The 20758-nt window shown below is 38.9% G+C and overlaps 1 protein-coding gene across 1 annotated transcript in view; it reads left to right on the forward strand.

The window, feature by feature from the left end:
- The window catches only part of LOC113612446 (teneurin-1-like), a 299439-nt gene that overhangs the window by 198098 nt on the left and 80583 nt on the right, over positions 1–20758 (forward strand). The window contains exon 4 of the mRNA XM_027092334.1: positions 17081–17321. Coding sequence (XP_026948135.1) covers positions 17081–17321 — 241 coding nt within the window. The remainder of the gene's footprint in view (positions 1–17080; positions 17322–20758) is intronic.

The raw sequence follows: 20758 nt of genomic DNA on the forward strand, positions 1-20758 counted from the left end.
GTATATACCACATTTTTCTTTTCAATTCATCCACCAGTGGACATTGACGTTGCTACCACATTTTGGCTATTGTGACTAATGCTTCAATAAACACGGGTGTGCAAATATCTCTCTGAGATCCTGTTTTCAATTATTTTGGATGTACACCCAGAAGTGGGATTGCTAGATCATATGGTAATTCTATTTTTAATTTTTTGAAGAACCTCCATACTATTTTCCATAGCACTGCAACATTTTACATTCTTCCCATCAACACTTCACAAAGTTCTAATTTCTCCATGTCCTCACCAACACTCATTATTTTCTATTTTTTGATAGTGGCCATCCTAATGGATATGAGGCGATATCTCATTGTGGTTTTGATTTGCATTTTCATGATGATTAGTGATGGTGAACATCTTTTTGTAGCCTTGTTGGACATTTGTACATATTCTTTGGATAAATGTCTTTGCACTTCCTTTGCCTATTTTAAAATAAGATTTTTTGTTGTTGTTGAATTATAGGAGTTCTTTACATATTCTGTATATTAACCCCTGATCTGATATATGGTTTGAAAATATTTTCTCCTATTTCATAGATTGCCTTTTCATTCTGCGGGTTGTTTCCTTTGCTTCACAGAATGAACAATCATTTAAAAAGTAATTTTTAGGAAAAATATGTTGTTCTGATACTTCTGCTCATTGGATTCCTGGATAAACAAACTTGTTGTAATGTTTAGGGCATTAGGGGTTTGTTTTTGGTTTTGTTTTTTGCTTTTTTTTAATTGAAGTATAGTTGCTATACAGTATTATATAAGTTACAGGTATACAGTGTAGGGATTCACAATTTGTAAACTTTTTATACTCCAATTATAGTTATTATAAAAAATTGGCTATGTTCCCCATGTTGTACAATATATCCTTGTAGCTTATTTTATACCTAATAGTTTTTACCTCTTACTCCTCTACCCCTATATTGCCCCTCCCCCCTTCCTTCTCCCCACTGGTAACCACTAGTTTTTTCTCTGTATCTGTGAGTCTGTTTCTTTTCTGTTTTATTCACTAGTTTGTTGTATTTTTGAGATTCCACATATAAGTGATATCATACAGTATTTGTCTTTCTCTGTGTGACGTATTGCACTTAGCATAATACCCTCCAAGTCCATCCATGTTGCTGCAAATGACAACATTTCCTTTTTTATGGCTGAGTAGTATTCCATTGTGTATATATACCACATCTACTTTATCCATTCATCTGTTTATGGACACTTATGTTGCTTCCATAGCTTGGCAATTGTAAATAATACTGCTATGAACATTGGGGTGCATGTATCTTTTTGAATTAGTGTTTTTTTTTCTTCCAGTATATACCCAGGAGTGAAATTGCTGGGTCATATGGTAGTTCTATGTTTAGTTTTTTGAGAAACCTCCATACTGTTTTCCACAGTGGCTGCATGAATTTACATTCCCACCAACAGTGTACAAGGGTTCCCTTTTCTCTACATCCTCACCAATGTTGGCTATTTGTGTTATTTTTGATGATAGTCATTCTGACAGGTGTGAGGTGATATCTCATTGTGGGTTTTTAAAAAAATATTTATTTATTTTATCTTTGGCCACGTCAGGTCTTAGTTGCGGTATGTGGAATCTTTCATTACAGCACACAGGCTCTTCTTTGTGGTGCATGGGCTCTGTAGTTGCCGCATGTGGGTTTAGTTGCATCGTGGCATGTGGGATCTTAGTTCCCCGACCAGGGATCGAACCCATGCCCCCTGCAGTGAAAGGTGGATTCTTAACCACTGGACTACCAGGGAAGTCCCCTCATTGTGGTTTTGATTTGCATTTCCCTGATGACTAGCAATGTTGAGCATTTTTCATGTGCCTGTTGGCCATCTGCATTTCCTCTTTGGAAAAATGTCTATTTAGTTCTTCTGCCCATTTTTAAATCAGGTTGTTTGTTTTTTTGATGTTGAGTTGTATGAGCTGTTTATACGTGTGGGATATTAACCCCTTATGGATCATATCATTTGCGCATATTTTATCCCATTCAGTAGTTTGTCTGAATCAGTAGCTCGTTTTGTTGATGGTTTCCTTCTCTGTGCAAAAGCTTTTAAGTTTAATTAGGTCCCACTTGTTTATTTTTGCTTTTATTTCCTTTGCTTTAGGAGGCAGATCCAAAAAGATATTGCTGCGATTTATGTCAAAGAGTGTTCTGCCTATGTTTTCCTCTAGGAGTTTTATGGTTTCTGGTCTTACATTTAGGCCTTTAATCCATTTTGAGTTTATTTTTGTATATGGTGTTAGAGAATGTTGTGTTTTGGTTTCTTTTCCTTTTTTTTTTTTTTTTTTTTTACATTTTCAGGTCTTTCAAATGGAAGCGCAATACAAATTACATTAGAATGGTTGTGTTATAAAGAATACAGTAATTGATGCATAACGAGTTACTAAAATCCATAAAATACAAAATAACATTTAATTCCTCTTTAAAAATAAAAGCCACCTCTAATATCCCTAGCATTTTTAGAGTTTAGATTTTGACATATCCATGAAGCATTACACTATGGATTTGTATAATATAGCCAACCGTTAGAGCTATTTTACTGAGTGACATGTAGTGGTACTACTTCTAGGGTTGCTACTTGAACTACCCTAACTTAAGCCATCCTCATGATTATCCATTGTTGTAACTCTAACACATATTTAGTAAACGAAAATCCCTACGTGTGATTCGTAGTTGAAGGAAATCCATTTTATTTTAATAACATGTGTTTGAAACCAATTTTGTACTCTCCATAGAGAGATGGTCATCATGAGTGCCAGTTGTACAAGAATTTATTTTAGAGCCATAGTATTTCATTAATAAATATGATTAGGTTTTAACGTGAAGGAAGAAAAATAACATAAATAAATTGCTCAGTTGTCTTTTTAAAGCAAGCCCATTAAGCAATCTTTTCTGATATTTTCAGGATCAACTTCGGATAAAATGATATACCAACTAAGTTAAAGACTGTTAATAAGGATCACATAAATTATATAGACACTTCTGAAATGAGGATATTTGCTACTGAGAATTAAAAAGAAGCACTTAATGATGTGTGAACGAGCATACTGAACTGGGTTTACAAATAGAGTAACCCACTACCTAGATTTCATTATGAGTTGTTACATAGCTAATTCAGTCACAGCATTTTATCTTCATTGGTTGCTATAAATATGAATGGCAAGTGTGATAGAAGCACCCTTGGTGTGATTTGCTTGGAATCCCAGGAGAGATGGCTGAGTGGCAGCTAATGGAGTTAGTTCAGTACTATGGTATCAAGGCCTTGGACCAGGTTCTTTACTTCATTAAGCCTCATATTCGTCATCTCTAAAGGCGGAACAATATATGACTTTAAAACAATGCATTTTCTTCAAAGAAGTGGAAATTATTCATCGCCTCAGAAGACTTTCATAATCCCACATTCTTAATATTTTTTTCATAGTCCAATTTCACAACATATTAGTTATGTGAACAAGAAGGTACAATAATAGAGTATAGAGGACCAAAAATAATAACCCTAAGAAGCAGTAAATGAAGCTGATGGTATCTCCACTGTGAATGTGTGTAGACTAACGTGTTTTCATGGCACCAATACAATTGATTAAAACTCTGTCAGTTATTTCATTTGGATTATAAAAAGGCTCTCACTTGATACAGTCTCCCCTCCCCTACCCCCCAGAATTACCCATGTGTTTTAATGACATATCCACAACCATAGTCTCTGTGACAAACAGACACTGTGTAAATGATTCCAGTCGGAAGGCTGGAAGAGGTCTCAACGTGCAAGTAGCCATGCCTCTCTCCATCTTGAGCTGCTCTTCCTAGAGAGAAAGGGGGTGAGTTTTTCTTTCCTTCTTAGTTCACAGGTACATATTTTAGCAGCAGCATCAACTATGTGAATACAGGTAAGCTTTCACCGAATCCTTTTAAAGAAAACGGTTTTCCTAATCTAAATTCATAATGATAATAATTACAATAATAATTATTTTGGTAACTAACATTAATTGAGGACCAGGCACTGTGCTAAGTACTTGGCATACAATTCTGGTCTGACACCCATGCTTTTTTTTTTTTGCGGTACGCGGTCCTCTCACTGTTGTGGCCTCTCCCGTTGCGGAGCACAGGCTCCGGATGCGTAGGCTCAGCGGCCATGGCTCACTGGCCCAGCCACTCCGCAGCATGTGGGATCTTCCCGGACCGGGGCACGAACCCGTGTCCCTTGCATCGGCAGGTGGACTCTCAACCACTGCGCCACCAGGGAAGCCCGCCCATGCTTTTTATATGTACTAGGGACTATCATTAATATGCAATGTTTATATATATAGGTTACAAAATTGATCAAATATCATTAGCATATAATGCGGATGTTGGTCTCAGTGCCAATACAACAAAGTTCCTGTGTATGTATTTACAATGAAAGCTATACCTATGGGACCCCATACTTCTAAGTAGTAATCATAGTTTGTTCACTGATATTTTCGTATATACTATTTGTAAATGTCTCTGAATATTCTTGACACTTTAACCAGCTATCTACAGTTCCTTCCCTCGTGGGGTTTTATGTACTTTGACGAACTTCATTGAAAGGCAGTTTTGTTTGCAGCTTGGCCCAGTGAATAAAGCATCAGATAATATTCTGAAGGTCTTTAAGAGATGCAGGTGAAAGCTGCTTCCTAAATACAAAGCACTAATGTTGTATTCATGAAAATGGTTTTTCTTCACATCCTTTGCTCTAATGTTAAAATCCCGAGGTGTTATCATTTAGAAATAGAGTCTGTTATCTGAAGTAAAAGGGACTGAGAGCATAATAAAGCTAATCAATAGAGAGTGTTTGGTGTGGCTTGGAGGAAGAGGAAAGGATAGGATTCAACTGTTCTTATATTGACTCATGATTTCAATAATAGCTTCTTAGAACCGTTGGGAAGAAAATAAGAAACGTGTGAAAATTGTAAAATATTTTTTAACTATAATGGAGAAGTTTTAAATAATCAAAAAGCTTAGAATCAGATTTTTTTCTTAGGTTACTTACTAGCTAGTGCTTGAATTTTATAGATTTTGCTGGATTCAATAACTGATCATTCATTTAATAATATTATTTAGTGGTTACTATGTGCCAGGTACTCTACTAAGTGTTTTATACACATGACCTCATTTAATTTTCACAAAAACATTAAGAGATGTTTAGTACTATCCCTATTTTACAGATAAGGAAATACAGTCTCAAAAAGGTTTGATTGCTCAACATCAAACTGATAGTAAACGGCAGAGCTATGATTTAAACTCAGATTGATCTCATCTTAAAGTCTGTCATTTGGAAATGTCAGGATGTACTTACAAATTTAAACAAGTTATGTGCAGATTGAGTTCTCTAAGTAGATGAGTACTAGAGAAAGTACTCTATACTTGTTTCACCTTATTGAAAATAAACAAATGAAACCAAGACACCCTCTCCTTTGTCTTCTGCTACTGAATGAAAGGTGTTCCATAACTAATTAGGTTTAATTCCCTCTCTGATTTGGCTCCTCTGTCATTTCTTTTGCACATTATAAGCAGTAATAACATATTAGTAAGATATGAGCCCTACTTTTAAAAAAAAGTATATTTCTTTTTTTAAAATTTATTTATTTTATTTATTTATTTTTGGCTGCGTTGGGTCTTTGTTGCTGCACACGGGATTTCTCTAGTTGCGGCGAGTGGGAGCTACTCTTCGTTGCAGTGTGTGGGCTTCTCATTGTGGTGGCTTCTCTTGTTGCGGAGCACGGGCTCTAGGCGTGCAGGCTTCAGTAGTTGTGGCTCACGGGCTCCGTAGTTGTGGCTCGTGGGCTCAGTAGTTGTGGCTTGCAGGCTCAGTAGTTGTGGCTCACGGGCTCTAGAGCGCAGACTTAGTAGTTGTGGCACACGGGCTTAGTTGCTCCAGGGCATGTGAGGTCTTCCTGAACTAGGGCTTGAACCCGTGTCCCCTGCCTTGGCAGGCAGATTCTTAACCACTGTGCCACCAAGGAAGTCACCCCCCAAAAGTATATTTCAATAGTGGTTCACACTTGACCTTTTATTTCTATACCTTGACCTGCAACTGACTTTTGTGTGTGTGTGTGTGCGGTACGTGGGCCTCTCACTGTTGGTGGCCTCTCCCGTTGCGGAGCACAGGCTCTGGACGCGCAGGCTCAGCGGCCATGGCCCACCAGCCCAGCCGCTCTGCGGCATGTGGGATCCTCCCGGACCGGGGCACGAACCCGTGTCCCCTGCATCGGCAGGCGGACTCTCAACCACTGCGCCACCAGGGAAGCCTGCAACTGACTTTTTGTGATTACTACTAGAAGGCCCTGTGGTATACTGTGGCCCAATTTGCCCATGTAAATCCCCTAAGTGGGAATAAATGGGAAACACCTAGAACTTGTATTGTGCAGAGAGATAAGGGGACATTTCCCTAGTGTGGCCATAGCAAGAACTTGAAGATCCGGGAGCTGGTTGGACATTTACCCTGCATGATATGACTGAGTCACAGAATTATGCTTTACATAAGCTATTTCCAAATGCTAATGAATCTGGGAGTACAAAAGACAGCAATCCTGTAATACTATGTTCTTTTCCCCGTTAGACATTTCACTCTGTGTAGGCTACCAACCACCAAATCAAGGCTTGTTTTCATGAAGTACAAGGGAGGCAAATGGAGCCGTGTACACATGCCTGTGTTCAAATTTTATTCAGTATCTTTTGCAGTTGACAAAGCAAACTTGAGTCAAGTCCAGGTTGTCATCACACCCCACCATGAACCCAGATCACACTGCAGTTTGGCCTGGTGCAGATCCCCCTTATTAATACACAGGAAGGAGCTTCTGTGCACTCATTCACTGGTTTCAGGCACTACAAGAGGTCTCTTTGAGAACTGCTTCACATAAGCAATGTGTGTTTAAATCCTCTGTCCCTCTCAGCATCTCATCTATCATACATAAAATGTTTCCCCTGAGTACCGTTTGAAAAAGGTTATTTAAATGACCTTAACTAAGAATTAAGTTGCTTAAGATACTTTCTTAAAGCAAACACTGATCAATCACTACCTATGAAATATTTTCTTAATTTCTAGGATTACCATTTATATTTATTTGTTACTGCAGTCTCAGATATTCATAGTTTCCTCAACATATGTTCTCATTTTTCCTTCTGTTTGTGCAGGCTGACACTCTTCCTCTTGAGACAAGTTAATTTGTTAGTTTTCCTAAGGCATCTATACATTAAATCTCAGTGGGTGAGAGTTGGGAGGAACTTGTCTGAATTCACCAGTTGTTCATTCAAGTCTAACGTTATATTAATAGATTGCACTAATTTGCTTATTTTTGTGGGACCTTTCACTTGATCCTCTAGCAGACACATCTATACCAATATATCAGTATATTTCCTAATTGAGCCGCTTTCTCATGACTTTATTAGCCATCTTCCAGTTAATGAAGTCTCAAGTGCAATCTATACATAATTTGAGGATACATGTGAAAAGACATCATTACAAAAGAATTTTTCAGATAACTTTTTTGTATTCTGGGCAATGTTCTTCCAGAATATTGCATTTTGTTTGGGGAACCATAAAGACCTAGTTAAATTGGAGGGAGTCCAGGGAGATAAGCAGTAATGTAATTGAGGGAATGAATCAGAATTTGAAGGAAAAATAAAATGAGTTAAATATGCGTAGCTTAGCATAAACAAAGTTTATAAGGCAGGCTTACTAATAGGTCTTAATGTTGGCACCTCTCCAAAAATTAACTCTATTTAACGTCTCACTAAAATAACATGTTGAAAAACAAGAAAATGAAAATTTGTAATAATGAGTGAATTAATCAATGAACATTTCAGAACACTTCAGGCAGAAAACTTCAGATAAAGGCTGTGCCCACACAATGCCAAAACAGCTGGTAGGAATGTGAAAAATTCAGTCAAATAAGGTATTTGTCATCATCAAATACTCTCCCACCATAGTGGCTATAATTGGTTTTTTAAAAATAAATTTTAATTGAATTCAAACTTTAAAATTTTGAATTCATTCAAATTAATTAAATTTGCAAACAAAATTATAAAGCTGTATTGAATAAAATTATGAGCTAAGTGTGTGGGAGCTATAAAGATGATTCAGACCTGGGTCTTGATATATGACAAGTAGATGCAACGCTTGAATGCATGACAAAAATAAAACATACTCTCTCCTTCCTGCAGAACTATCGCTTCTCAGCCATACCTTTTGGGAGATTCCCTCAGTAATCCAAAAGATATCCTGCAGAATGGTTGATGGAAGCCAGTAGTGTTTTATATCACAATTCTCCTTTTATTTGGCTCCAATATATTTGAATAACATGTACATGTATAAAACACTCCTGTGAAAATGCCAAGGTTTTTTTCCCAATTCACCCCTCGCCATTTTCTTTTTTGGGGGTGAGAATAACCAAACTTTCATCATCCCTGTTATATGCATAGACTCATTTTACAAGCATGTGATATGGAACTGGTTTATGGGATCAGAGTTGTACCCAATTACTAGCACTAACTCTAGCCCCACCCCTTTTTCTCCCATCCAGAAAAGCATATCCAAATGTAACTCAGAGTGTATTAGAGGTATCACCTTGAATTCACTTTCATCTACCATTTTTAAAATAAGTTGTCTGTGAACTTTAGTCCTCTATTGTAGTAACAGGCGATTGCAAAACATTGGTTTATTTAGATCCTGTAGCAGAGAACTGCTGAGTTAGTGCAACAGACCAAAACATGGGTGAAATTTGAGAATCATCTGGGTCTTGTAAATACTGCCGTAACAGTGCTGTCTCTTCCCATTGTCCCTGGTGGAGACTACGTATGTTTTGAGTCTCCAAGTATAGATGTTGGAACCCCTCTCCACCACTCCACTGGGCATCTGTGGGTCCCTGTTGTTCATGGGGGAGGACCTACAGGGTATGGGGGAACTTTCTCATCAAATAGCCAGACAATGATTGTTAGATGGTGTTTAATGTAACATTATTAATGGTTAATAATAAGAACTTTTTCTTCAGTCTTTTTTTGAAAAGAAAAGCTTGGGGTGGAGGGGCTAAAACTTGCCCCAGCCTTTCCTAGTTCTCCATGCTTTCTTTTTATCCTCTAGGAATGTTTTGTCTTTTGCTTTTTGTTTTTTATTACTCAATATAGTTTGCCCTCATTATTTAACATATGGTAGTTTGAAAAATATTTTTCTTAGAGCTTTAGACACAGGTCACAATGTTTTCTTAATTTGTGCTTCAAACATTCAGAATTCCATTTTCATAAATAACATTAGAATGATTTTCATCCATTGCATTTTGAACAAATATAGGGTGACCATTTTTAATAGTCTAATAAAAAATGAAGCTCTGAAAATGAAAACTTTGTAAAATTCCATAATATCTGTTATTAGCTAATTTATTAAATGATTCACTGTCAATTAATTCATAACCCTCCATTACCTACTTGCAAATAAATAATGAACTTGGGGACTGAAAATAATTGAAATACCTACATACGACTTTAGTTTGAGTATAAACTAAATATGAACTTTTAAGGATCATTACTTTTTTATATTTTCTTTTTGATATACTTCACTGACTAATAATGGAAGCCACAGCATCATTGTCAGCATAAGATAAAACAGGGCAATTATCTATTTCATGTTTCATACATAATGAATAACAGAGTTTCCTTCAAGACCATAGTGGAAAAGGCTTTGGCCAACCACTAATTTTAATTGTTAATATCATATATTAATATTTAGAATTTGACATTTAAAATTCCAAATTGTGCCATGAAGTAGCTCTTTACCATTCTGCTTAGAAAAATAAATAGGTAATAAATGTATTGGATTCATTTTTCTTTTCTTTTTTTTTAACACTGCCAAATTACTCTAAAAACATAAGCAAAGATGTATTCTTCTTGTATTTTCACAACCAAGAAAATTAGATAGTTTAAACATTTACATTAGTAATTTAAGCAAAATAGCATTTAGCCACAGTCCTCTCTTTTTTTTTTTTGGTTGTAAAGTCCTAGTTTGTTTGTCTTAATCTATGTCAGAGAGTTGACTGAGTTAACAGACCAGGCATTTATTGGCAGGAATATTGACTATTATGCCTGAGATTGGCTAATTGCACTATGTAGAGCCAATACAGCGTGCAGCACAGTTGGGTTCCCCCAAAAACAGAGACAAGGAGAAATGGATTGCGGGAGTCCTGCCTTGTGGATATTTAACTCTTTGTTATGCTTGTACAACACACTGGAAAACAGGAAAAGAGATTAATGAGACCTAGAAGATAGAAAGTTTAGGTTTTCTGGAGGTAGACTAGCACATCCTTTGAAGATAAGCATCAGCTTATGGAGAGACTGAAGTGCAAATATGTGTTTCAGCACAAACATGTCAAAGGATAGTAGGTGCTTCACTGTTGACCTTTATTTCTAGTGGTTGTAACGAAGATCAACTTAACTGACAAAAATTAATAGAGCATATTCTCTTACTTGCTGGCTTAGTGAGAGGACCATTCAAAGTCCTCAAAGGGATGGACTTTACAATCTCAAAGATAGTACAAAACACTGCAGGGCTCGGGAGCAGGCAGAGGGCAGTAATCCAGAACCCGATTGAAACCATGTAAACTGGATGACATTATAATTTATTATTGTTGGCTTTCCCCGCAGGGCTTCTGTGACTCTCCTGCAGTCATCTGCTTTCATTGCAAATTCTCTCTGTTTCTCTTTCCTTCTGCCTCTTTCTGTTGTTTTCTGTGTCTCACTCATTCACATGCTAATACATACACACAAATACCTATTAAGCATTAGCTATGTAATAGACTTTATTTCTGTTCTCAATCTAATGGTTTATTTAACTAATGAATCTGCTTTTATTAAAGGTTGTTAGCATATTAATATTAAGGCAGTATTATTTGAGCCAGAAGAGTAATAAGGTATACTTGTTCAATTTTCTTTGGAAAATCAATTTTCTTACCTTCATATTCTTTGAGCCTCTAATAATAATTATAAGGTTAAGAACAGAAATGTCCACAGCCAGATACACTTAAGACTAATTTGATGATCCCTGAACACTATCAAGTTAATGGATATTAGCCATAACATGCAAATGTATAAACTATGTCCTCACCGGTTGTGAAAGCTCCTTGTGACAAGTACTATAAAGTAGTAATATATTGATACATTTAGAATTAGTAGGAATAGTTAATATTACTAATAAACCTCTCTTCTTTCTTTTAAACCTGTTTTTTTTATATCCCCTCTCCTTCCTGGGAGGGAGAACAGCTCAGAAAACCAACCCAAGGAACCAAAGGCTTACAATTGGCCTCAAGAGACTTGATATAAGTAGTTATGGCCATAACCCTTGGTGCCCTGATGTTCTTTGCTCAGGTAGATTACTAAGGTCTTCGGAAGTATTAATTAATTTTGCCTTATAAGAGTTCAGAGAGGTGGTTAAATACAGCCCCATAATCCTTTATCCAAAATCTTTGGGGTCCACTTGTTTCAGAATTTAGAATTTTTCAGACTTTATAAAAGCAATGGTATAAATATATACTGTCTGTTGTGCAACCCCTGGATTGGGATGTGGGCCAGCACCTCTTAATAAAATGCATCAGTATTTTTGTATCTAAAGGTAGGAGAATTCACTAAATGAAATACATAAAGACTGTAAATATCCTCATATCAGTTCTGGTTAGGTTTTCCCACCAATAAGTTAGGAAAAAAACCCTCCATTTTCAGATATTTTTTCAATTCCAGAATTGCAGTCAAAGCATTGTGGAGCTATCCCTGCTTTGGCCAATGGGATAATGAAACAAAGACTAAAGTGAGAAAGTACAGACCTTCTGTGACCTTTTCCTAGAACTATAGGAATATATGCGCCCCCTTTTGCAACGTATACTGTATAGTGACTTTAGGAAAAAACATATTTTGGGGGATATTGTCATAGTGTCACTATAGAAAAGATGATCAATTAATTAATTAAGTACATGGAGTTTAAAAAACTAGGCCTGTGTCCACTTTGGTCAAATTGTTCAAGAAAAATTATCTATTTGACTTTACCATATTAATGACAATATTTTTTTTAACACCTACCGAAAGTTATTTTGCCTGTACAGTCAGTTCTGCTACAGTGCATGTTTTGAAAACATTAATTTGTTCCCATGCTATCGGTATATTTGAGAACAATTTGAACGTAAGAGAAATTGCATGTTTGCATATGTGCGATCCATCTGTTAAAAATACTAGGTGAGTGCAGGAAACTGCATACAGCAGATAGAGCCATGGAGGAATACACAAAATGCACACATGCTTACATCTGAAACATCCACCAGCTATCTTCGTTCACCACATGTATTAGAAGCCTTGCCCATCCACATCTGGTGTTAGAACTTTCTGTCTGATTCAGATAACCCTCCTTCCACCACTTCACAATAACTCACAGGTTGCAACCCTTCTGACACCCACTTTCACAAGCACATTCAGATATTGTGCCCAAACCCCATTTTTCCCATAAGCCCCTTACCCATGCATGATTTTGTGATATGCAATGAATTTTCAAAATGCAAACATCACCTTATAGCTGAATTGACCATATGTGTTAATGAAATGAAAGGGGTAAAACACCCTGGCGGATACCTTGAGAAGTTCCCACACAGTGTTTCTGGGCAGATATATTCTAATTTCTGGTGAAAAGTTTCTCTAACACATGATCCAGAAGAAGGTTTATTTGCAGAAAAAGAGAAAAAAAAAAGTCTATGCATGACAGCTTTCTTCTCCCACTTACCTTTTGACAACAGGGATAATGTTTTTTCTGAAGGCTTATACTTCAGTTAACAGCTCTGCCACACCTAAAATGCCTTGGATATAGAGTTTGGAGGACTCCTACCCCCCCACCCCCCGAGAGATGTTCTTTCCAAGTTATTTTAGGACCTTAAACCTGAAACTGGCTCCCACCCAAGTGTATTATGTGAATTAGACCTTTCCATCTGAAAACTTAATTTACTTTCAGAAAGCTTTATAAGTATGTCTGGATACCCATATTTGCATAATCACTACTCCCCCCTTCTCCCTTGCGTCTCTCCCTTGGGCACAGAAATGTATGGTTGCCAGATACGTTTGGAAGTGAGTGCATGTGACTCTTGACCCCTTGGAACTGGTGTTCTAGAGCTCCTGACACTGAACCCTAATGTATTTTTTATTAGTATTTAATGTTGAGAAGTCCCATTTCATGGAGCCCAAGGATTAAATTACTTCATTTGGGAGGGAACCAGTGCATTCCCCATCTTTTTCTTGAGGTGAAAAAAAGAATGAAGCCGAGATGATTTGCATTTCATAAAGGCTTAAGGTCCGGATATATTCCACTCAGTCCAATATTCTGAATTTTAAAGACAGTATTAACAAGTAGGGAAACCTCTGCATATTTAAAATGTGGAAACAAAAATAGACAATAAAATAGATATAAATAAAAATATACATATATATAATCAAAATATATGTTTTCAATACATATAATCGATATATATAATCATAATGACTATACAAAGCAGTACTACCTGTGGAAGAAATGATATAATATGTTATAATAATAGAATGATTGTACTTTTCAATGAAGTAGAATTTTTATCATTTTTCATAGTTAGAAAGGAGTTGCAAAGATTTTGAGGAAATCCAACAAGCAGTAAATCCAAATGATAATGAGTGATCCTTTCTTTTGAACAATTGTACTGAACAGGAACTTTCTTTCTTTCGAACAACTGTACTGACAAACACCTACTCATTAGGCTAGTAGATGTCACACGTATTGCTTGGAAGGTGTTCTGAACACAAGACCTAAAACTGATTCCTTTTCTTTCTAACTCTGGGCTCCCACCTTTTGCTTCCCTTCCTTGCATCATTAAGTTCATGTATTTAGGTGACAAATCTGTAGAGTGTCACTGCTGCTCTCTTCGCATCTTAGAGGGCATGATTTTAAGCACCCTCTTCAGGGTATCATTGTCCTTCCCCATGGCTCTGGGAGAGATGTCCCTGAGACCTCCAAGGGGGAAACCTAGTGCTCTATGAGCTGTCTAGAAATCCAGTGGCTATATCAGAACGGAAGAGCCAAGGGAACCTTAAGGGTGGTTCTCTAGGTCCCACAGACCAGTGAAACACTTTGCTATCAATAAAAACTTTTAGGGAGGGGCTTCCCTGGTGGCGCAGCGGTTGAGAGTCCACCTGCCGATGCAGGGGACACGGGTTCGTGCCCTGGTCCGGGAAGATCCCACATGCCGCGGAGCGGCTGGGCCCGTGAGCCATGGCCGCTGAGCCTGCGCGTCCGGAGCCTGTGCTCCGCAACGGGAGAGGCCACAACAGTGAGAGGCCCGCATACCGCAAGAAACAAAAACAAAAACAAAAACACTTTTAGGTATCTTACTCTGTACCCAGCACTGTGCTCAATCTTACGTGGCATTCAAGAAAGGTAGAAGGTGATTTGCTCTAAGAAACATGTTGTCCCTTTGGGGAGATAGGACAAAAACATGGAATAGCAAGGGAATGTTGTAAAATTACAAACTCAGAGGCCAATTTTATGATAAAAATAGTAAGTGTTGAAGTCAGAGAAGAGAGTCATTTATTTTCTGGAGTAGTATAATGCAAAGAGTTCTGGGCTGGGAATCATCAGACGTAGGCAGGCAAATTCATACAAGGTGAATGACTTTGAACAAATCACTTCACCTCTCTGAGCCTTGGGTTCCTCAGCTGTAAAATGGAGAGGGAATGAGGGAGGGCTGAACTGGGTGATTCCTATGGTCAACTCCAGTCTCTTTTTTTTTTTTCTCGACCGTGCTGCGCTGCTTGCGGGATCTTAGTTCCCTGACCAGGGACTGAACCCAGACTCCTAGCAGTGAAAGGGCGGAATCCTAACCACTGGACCACCAAGGAATTCTCCAGTCTTAAAATTTTATGCTCCTGCTACCTTCAAAAGACAGTCACTGACATACTACGTCTGAGCACATTTTACATGAATTAAAGTTAATTATTAGGAAAAAGGATTATTATCTCCATTTAACATATGAGGGGGTAAAACTTCTAAACGGTAGAGGCAGAACTCAAACCCAGGCTTTTCGTACCTGCAAGTTCTGTGCCCTTTCCACTATGCTGTGCTGCACACCATTACACCAGTATGCATTCCTTTGTAACGGTCTAAGAGGGGAGCAGACATAGAAGCAAATAACTGCAGTGCAGGTGGTGTGTCATAAGTGAAGAACCCAGAAAATGTGGAGGAATCTGTATCTCTGTATCTTAAGGAAGTAAAGAGAACTTGTATTACAGGGATCTGCAAGACAGTGAACGGAGCATTGGCCAGAGTCAGGAGGTGTGGGTTCTGATCTTGGCCATGCCACTAACTTGCCAAGTGTCTGGACAAGCAATTCTCTGGGCATCAGTTTTCTCATCTACAAAATTAGAGTCTCCCCAGGTGTTTTGGGTTCCAGCATTCAATGCTTCTTTGAGCCCCAAGGATGGAAAGCATGCTTCTGGTTAAGGTTATGAGTATGAGCCCAGAGGTTTAAAAAAATTAACTAGATGTTAAGTACTTGTGATGATATTTTTAGTGGATATGGGATTTGGGCTGGGCCTGGAGTAATGGGGGTGATTTAGAAAATTCATGAAGCATTTTAGTTCCTTTTAAATATACAAGGGTAGCTGACTTTCTATAGGAATTGTTTGTATAAAATGAATGATCACCACTCCTTATCTTTTGTACAGTTGCGTTCTTCATATAGCAAGCTTATTTAAAGGGAGAGCCACCTGTACTAGAAAACACAGCCAAGAATTTGTCATGCTCTTGGGGCACTAGTATCGTTTTAAAATACGAAAATGATGCCTGTGTCTTCAAAATTCAAGTTTGAGGTGGAAGGGTTGAAAAGAGTGATTTTTTTTTTTTTTCTATGATCAGCCACTGCAAAGTGAGTCTCAGCACAAACCAGCTGAGCCCTTTGCTGGGCATCGAAAGTCTGTGGCATTTTTCTGCTTTTCAACTCTGTCATTTGGGAGGTGGGACAAAGCCATGCTGTCTACAAAGTTCATCTGGAATGTGTTGGTGTTACAAGAAATCACTTGACATCTGCTATGTTTCTCCCGTGAAAGAGAGGTGGTTATCAACTACAGTAGTGATTTCTTTTCAAAGAGGTTTAATTGGGGTATTTCTCATGGGCCAAATTCTAACTTACTGTGTGTACGTGTGCCTGCCAGGAAAACGGAGGAAAAATACCAAACAATAACAACAACAGAAGTCTGAGGACCGCTGTCCCAGGCTGCCCCCTCTGCAAACAGGCAGAAAGAACAGTCTATCTGCTGCCTAAGCTGCAGCTAATATGGTAGAGCTTCTAGAAGGGTGTGGCAAAGGTGGGTGGAGTGTGGACTGTGCTTTGCATGGCCATGGAAATATGTGTAACAACCTGAACAAACTCCTTCTAGCCTCCCTTTTATAAGTAGCACTCTGAGTTGGGGGGCTGGCGGAGAGATTAGTCTCACACAGTTCAGTTACACACTCGTGAGCTGTTTTTCCGACGTATGGATTTGCTCCCATGTAGGCAGGCTAGTAGCATCCTTTCCTGAGGAAAGCTAGAAGGTGGCCTTATACTTTTATTTGAAGTGTGGAATGATCTTCCTTGCAACAAATTTGTCCCTTTCACTGGTGTTTTCCGAAGTGAGACTTTTGCAACCGATGGAAATCGGCTCACTTCTGTTCTGTAATTCAGTGTCTTGTTGATGATTTATTTGTTCAGTAGCAGAAACGATGACAAATTGTGTGAGGCGGCCTCATTTACTTTTGAGCTGCTATAGCCCTGAAGAATTTACATGTAAATGCGACTGTGAATGTTTTACATTTCATAAGCGTGCTGCACGTGTTTTTGTAAGTTAAGTGACATTTTTACAAGTAGACTGAACTTCAGACTCTCCCCCCACCCCACAGGTTATATTATTCTGAAATCCTGATAAGTCTGCCGTGCTGTTTTCTTGCCTGCCAAGTGAGAGAGTCTGTGTCTATTTTGTGTTTTTCTCCTTCTCTCCTCTTTAGACATGCAGAGCAGCTCACACAACCAGTTCACCTTCAGACCCCTCCCGCCGCCGCCACCGCCTCCGCACGCCTGCACCTGCGCCAGGAAGCCGCCCCCTGCCGCTGACTCTCTCCAGAGGAGATCAATGACTACCCGCAGCCAGCCCAGCCCAGCCGCTCCAGCTCCCCCAACCAGTACACAGGATTCAGTTCATCTGCATAACAGCTGGGTCTTGAATAGCAACATTCCGTTGGAGACCAGGTACTTGAGCTATTATTGATCCCACTGAACTTAAATATTGGCACAGGATGATTCCACTGAGTACAGAAACGCATAGACATCTGCAGAGACGCACAAAGACTCACACAGATACACACCCAGATGCCTGGGCAAAAAGGCAGACCCCTCCACAGGCACACAATCTAGATCCAGGCACAGCCACAGACCAAAACAGACGCCCGTGTAAAGAGGAAACCACAGATGCATCAACACCCCTATGGTGGACACCCACAAAAAACATAGGAAACCAAGCAATTACCCAAACTGTCATTGTATCCTCGAAGGAAAAGACTTTTGTCCCTTGTTTTCAGATGCTGCGATATTACAGGAAAATCCAGACACAATTGGAGGAACAGCGATAGTTTACATTTTATTTATTTTAAGATTCTTTGACAAAGTAAGTTGCCTTCAAACATTTTTAAAAACGATTTGCTCCATCGGAAGTCCATGTGTAATTTCAAAAACTTGATTCTGCCTTTAGGATGAAGTTTGATCTTTTGAGCAAAAAGTTTGCCTCTGTTTTTCTGTTGCTTCATATATTAGGTTTCCAGATTCCTCCTCAAGTCTTTGTCAGGTGATTAAAGTTCTACTCCTCCACAGTTCTATGTGCCTTGATCATAATAGACTTTAGCACTAGATGCGATTAATTGAGAAATTATTCATCATTTCTAGTTACTCTCTCAAGTCAAAAATTACAACTTTCTATTAAAGTAGAAAAACATTAACTAATAAAACATAGTATTCTGTTATCTTGTTAAACTGAAGGACTTCCCCTTCTATATGTCGTCTTTAGATCTACCACCAAAGCTTTTTCTAAACACATTTGTGTGTAAACACTGTGGGTATAATATATCACTTCATAAGCAATGTCTGGTGTCAACTCTGATCAACTTCTATCCCAATAATCTGAGAATTGGAATGGAAAGGGGAAGACTAATAAACTCACATTATAAGACTATTTTTCTTTAGCAGCATATTAACTTAAATGCCAACCATAGCATCAGAAATATGTCACCACCAACAAACTGATGGCACTATGGCCCAAATCCAGGAAACTCTATATCATCCCTCACTAACTAGATTAAATAGTTTCATAAACTGATATTTCTAATCTTTCCCAAGAGGTAAAATAGCGGTCAGCACCTACGGTGAAGATAACTGAATTATCACTGTGCTAGTGATAAGGTTTGTGTATCGTTCCTTTTTTTTGATTTTTAAATTGAAAGGCAGGGAAGTGAATGAAGTGAGAGAAGCAGAGAGCAGTGTATATCTTCAAGGAGTTTTCACTGACAGTGCTGATTTACTCACTCTTCTTTTAATTCCTTTGCAGGGCCTAGTGATAGCTAAGAAAGCAGTGGGCCAATCTGGATAACTAGCAATCTTGATAAGCAAACACACTTCTTTCATCTAAGAAGCCAAATAACAGGAAATCTGGAAGGAGGGTGGGGAATGGGCTGAGGCAAATGGGAAGAGAAAACTATTCTTATTTGAAATGTACATCTAGGCATGTTTGTACAAACTGCACCCACGGACCTTCTGTATCTATGCAAGGAATGTATTAATTGGTCTCAGTTTCATAAGACGCAGAGAAGAACATAAGTTTTCATGTGAGACTGAGCAGAGAGAGAGTACCTTTTTAGTACATTTGAAAATATATTCAACGTCACAAAGTTGAATTTTAAAAAACCTAGAAACCCTATCAGCTTGATCAGCAAGGATTTTCCAAATGTATCCTTTACAGTGTTCATTTCACATGTAGTCAATAGAAGGTAACTCTGTGAGTACCCTGGCACTTAATTATGAGCTGTGTGACACACCGCTCTGAGCCTCAGCTCCCTCATCTGTAAACATGAATATAAAATTGCCTGTCTCGGGACTTCCCTGGCAGTCCAGTGGTTAAGACTCCACGCTCCCAATGCAGGGGGCACAGGTTCGATCCCTGGTTGGGAAACTAAGATCCGCCTGCTGCACAGCGTGGCCAAAAAATAAATAAATAAAACAATGGATATGTAAGCCAGCTATACTTCGATTTAAAAAATAAATAAATAAATAAAAATGCCTGTCTCAACAGATTGTTAAGAAGATCAAGCTAGTGTAACAGAATGTGCCTCATACATCATAAAGCATTATAGAATTTAAAGGTAATCTTGCTCTGCCTACTAAGTGGTTACCTGCTTCTGCCTAAATATCTCCAAAATAAGGAATGGACTCATTCCTAAGGCATTCCATTTCATCTCAGACAACTACCGGAAGAGTCTTATTGAACCAAAATCTCCCACCTCTTAACTCTACCCATTCCTCCCAGGTCTAGTTCTAGGGTCTCACAAAATAAATAAAAACCCTCTCACACCTGACAGCCCTTCACTGTTGCTGATACTTCTCTACTAAATGTTTCCTCAGTTCCTTCACTTGCTCTTCACATTAACTGGTTTCAAATCCTCCATCCTCCATTGATTGAGGATCAATCCTCAATCCTCCATCTAAGGTCTCTTCCCTTAGAACATACTTCAGTCTGTCCAGACTGCTCTTGAAGTGTCACAGCCAAGGTTAAATGCAGGTATAGGTTATTAGGCTCTTTGGTTGAAACGAGCAGAGATCATTCAGATTGCCTCAAATAATTGAGAACATCTTTTTAAGACTGTTATCTCTCCCTGGGAACCCAGGAAATACTGGTCAACCCACAAGGAAGGATAAGGCCTATAGATCTCTGGCACCGATATGACTCAGCAATTCTCTGCAGTTTTGCCACTCTCTGTCTTTTTCTTTGCCCAATAGCTTATTGCCAGCTTAATATTTCTTTTGTCTACCACGTAGTTTCTACCTTCTCATAGCAATGTCAGGTTTTCATTGCACTACGTGACTCCAAGTATACTTCCCAGCACCTCTTACTTTATCCCTTCACCGCCTGCTCCATTGCTACCTGCCTAATTCTCCTGCTAGTTCTAGGTTTAAAAACCTAAAAGAGGGGCTTCCCTGGTGGCGCAGTGGTTGGGAGTCCGCCTGCCCGATGCAGGGGGCGCGGGTTCGTGCCCCGGTCCGGGAAGATCCCACATACCGCGGAGCGGCTGGGCCCGTGAGCCATGGCCGCTGAGCCTGCGCGTCCGGAGCCTGTGCTCCGCAACGGGAGAGGCCGCGGCGGGGAGAGGCCCGCGTACCGAAAACAAAACAAAACAAAACAAAAAACCTTAAGAGAGTGAATTTGATTAGCCCAGGTCATCCCTTCTGTACCAGGCAGTGTTGAAGTTTCTTGGCAAGCCCTGTCAGTTATTCTCTCAGTCAGCTGAGACTAAGGGGAGAGAAAGATCATGTGATTTAAAAAGCAACAGTATGGACACCTATGGCTGCCCCTGAGCAAGAGCTGGGAGCAGATCTGATGTACCTTAGATGGAAGTCTCAGCAGACAATCAACTTGACTGACT

This window comes from Aethalodelphis obliquidens, unplaced genomic scaffold (assembly GCF_003676395.1).
Source record: "Aethalodelphis obliquidens isolate GAN/ISIS:26980383/991018 unplaced genomic scaffold, ASM367639v1 scaffold77, whole genome shotgun sequence".
In the NCBI taxonomy this organism is placed as follows: domain Eukaryota; kingdom Metazoa; phylum Chordata; class Mammalia; order Artiodactyla; family Delphinidae; genus Aethalodelphis; species Aethalodelphis obliquidens.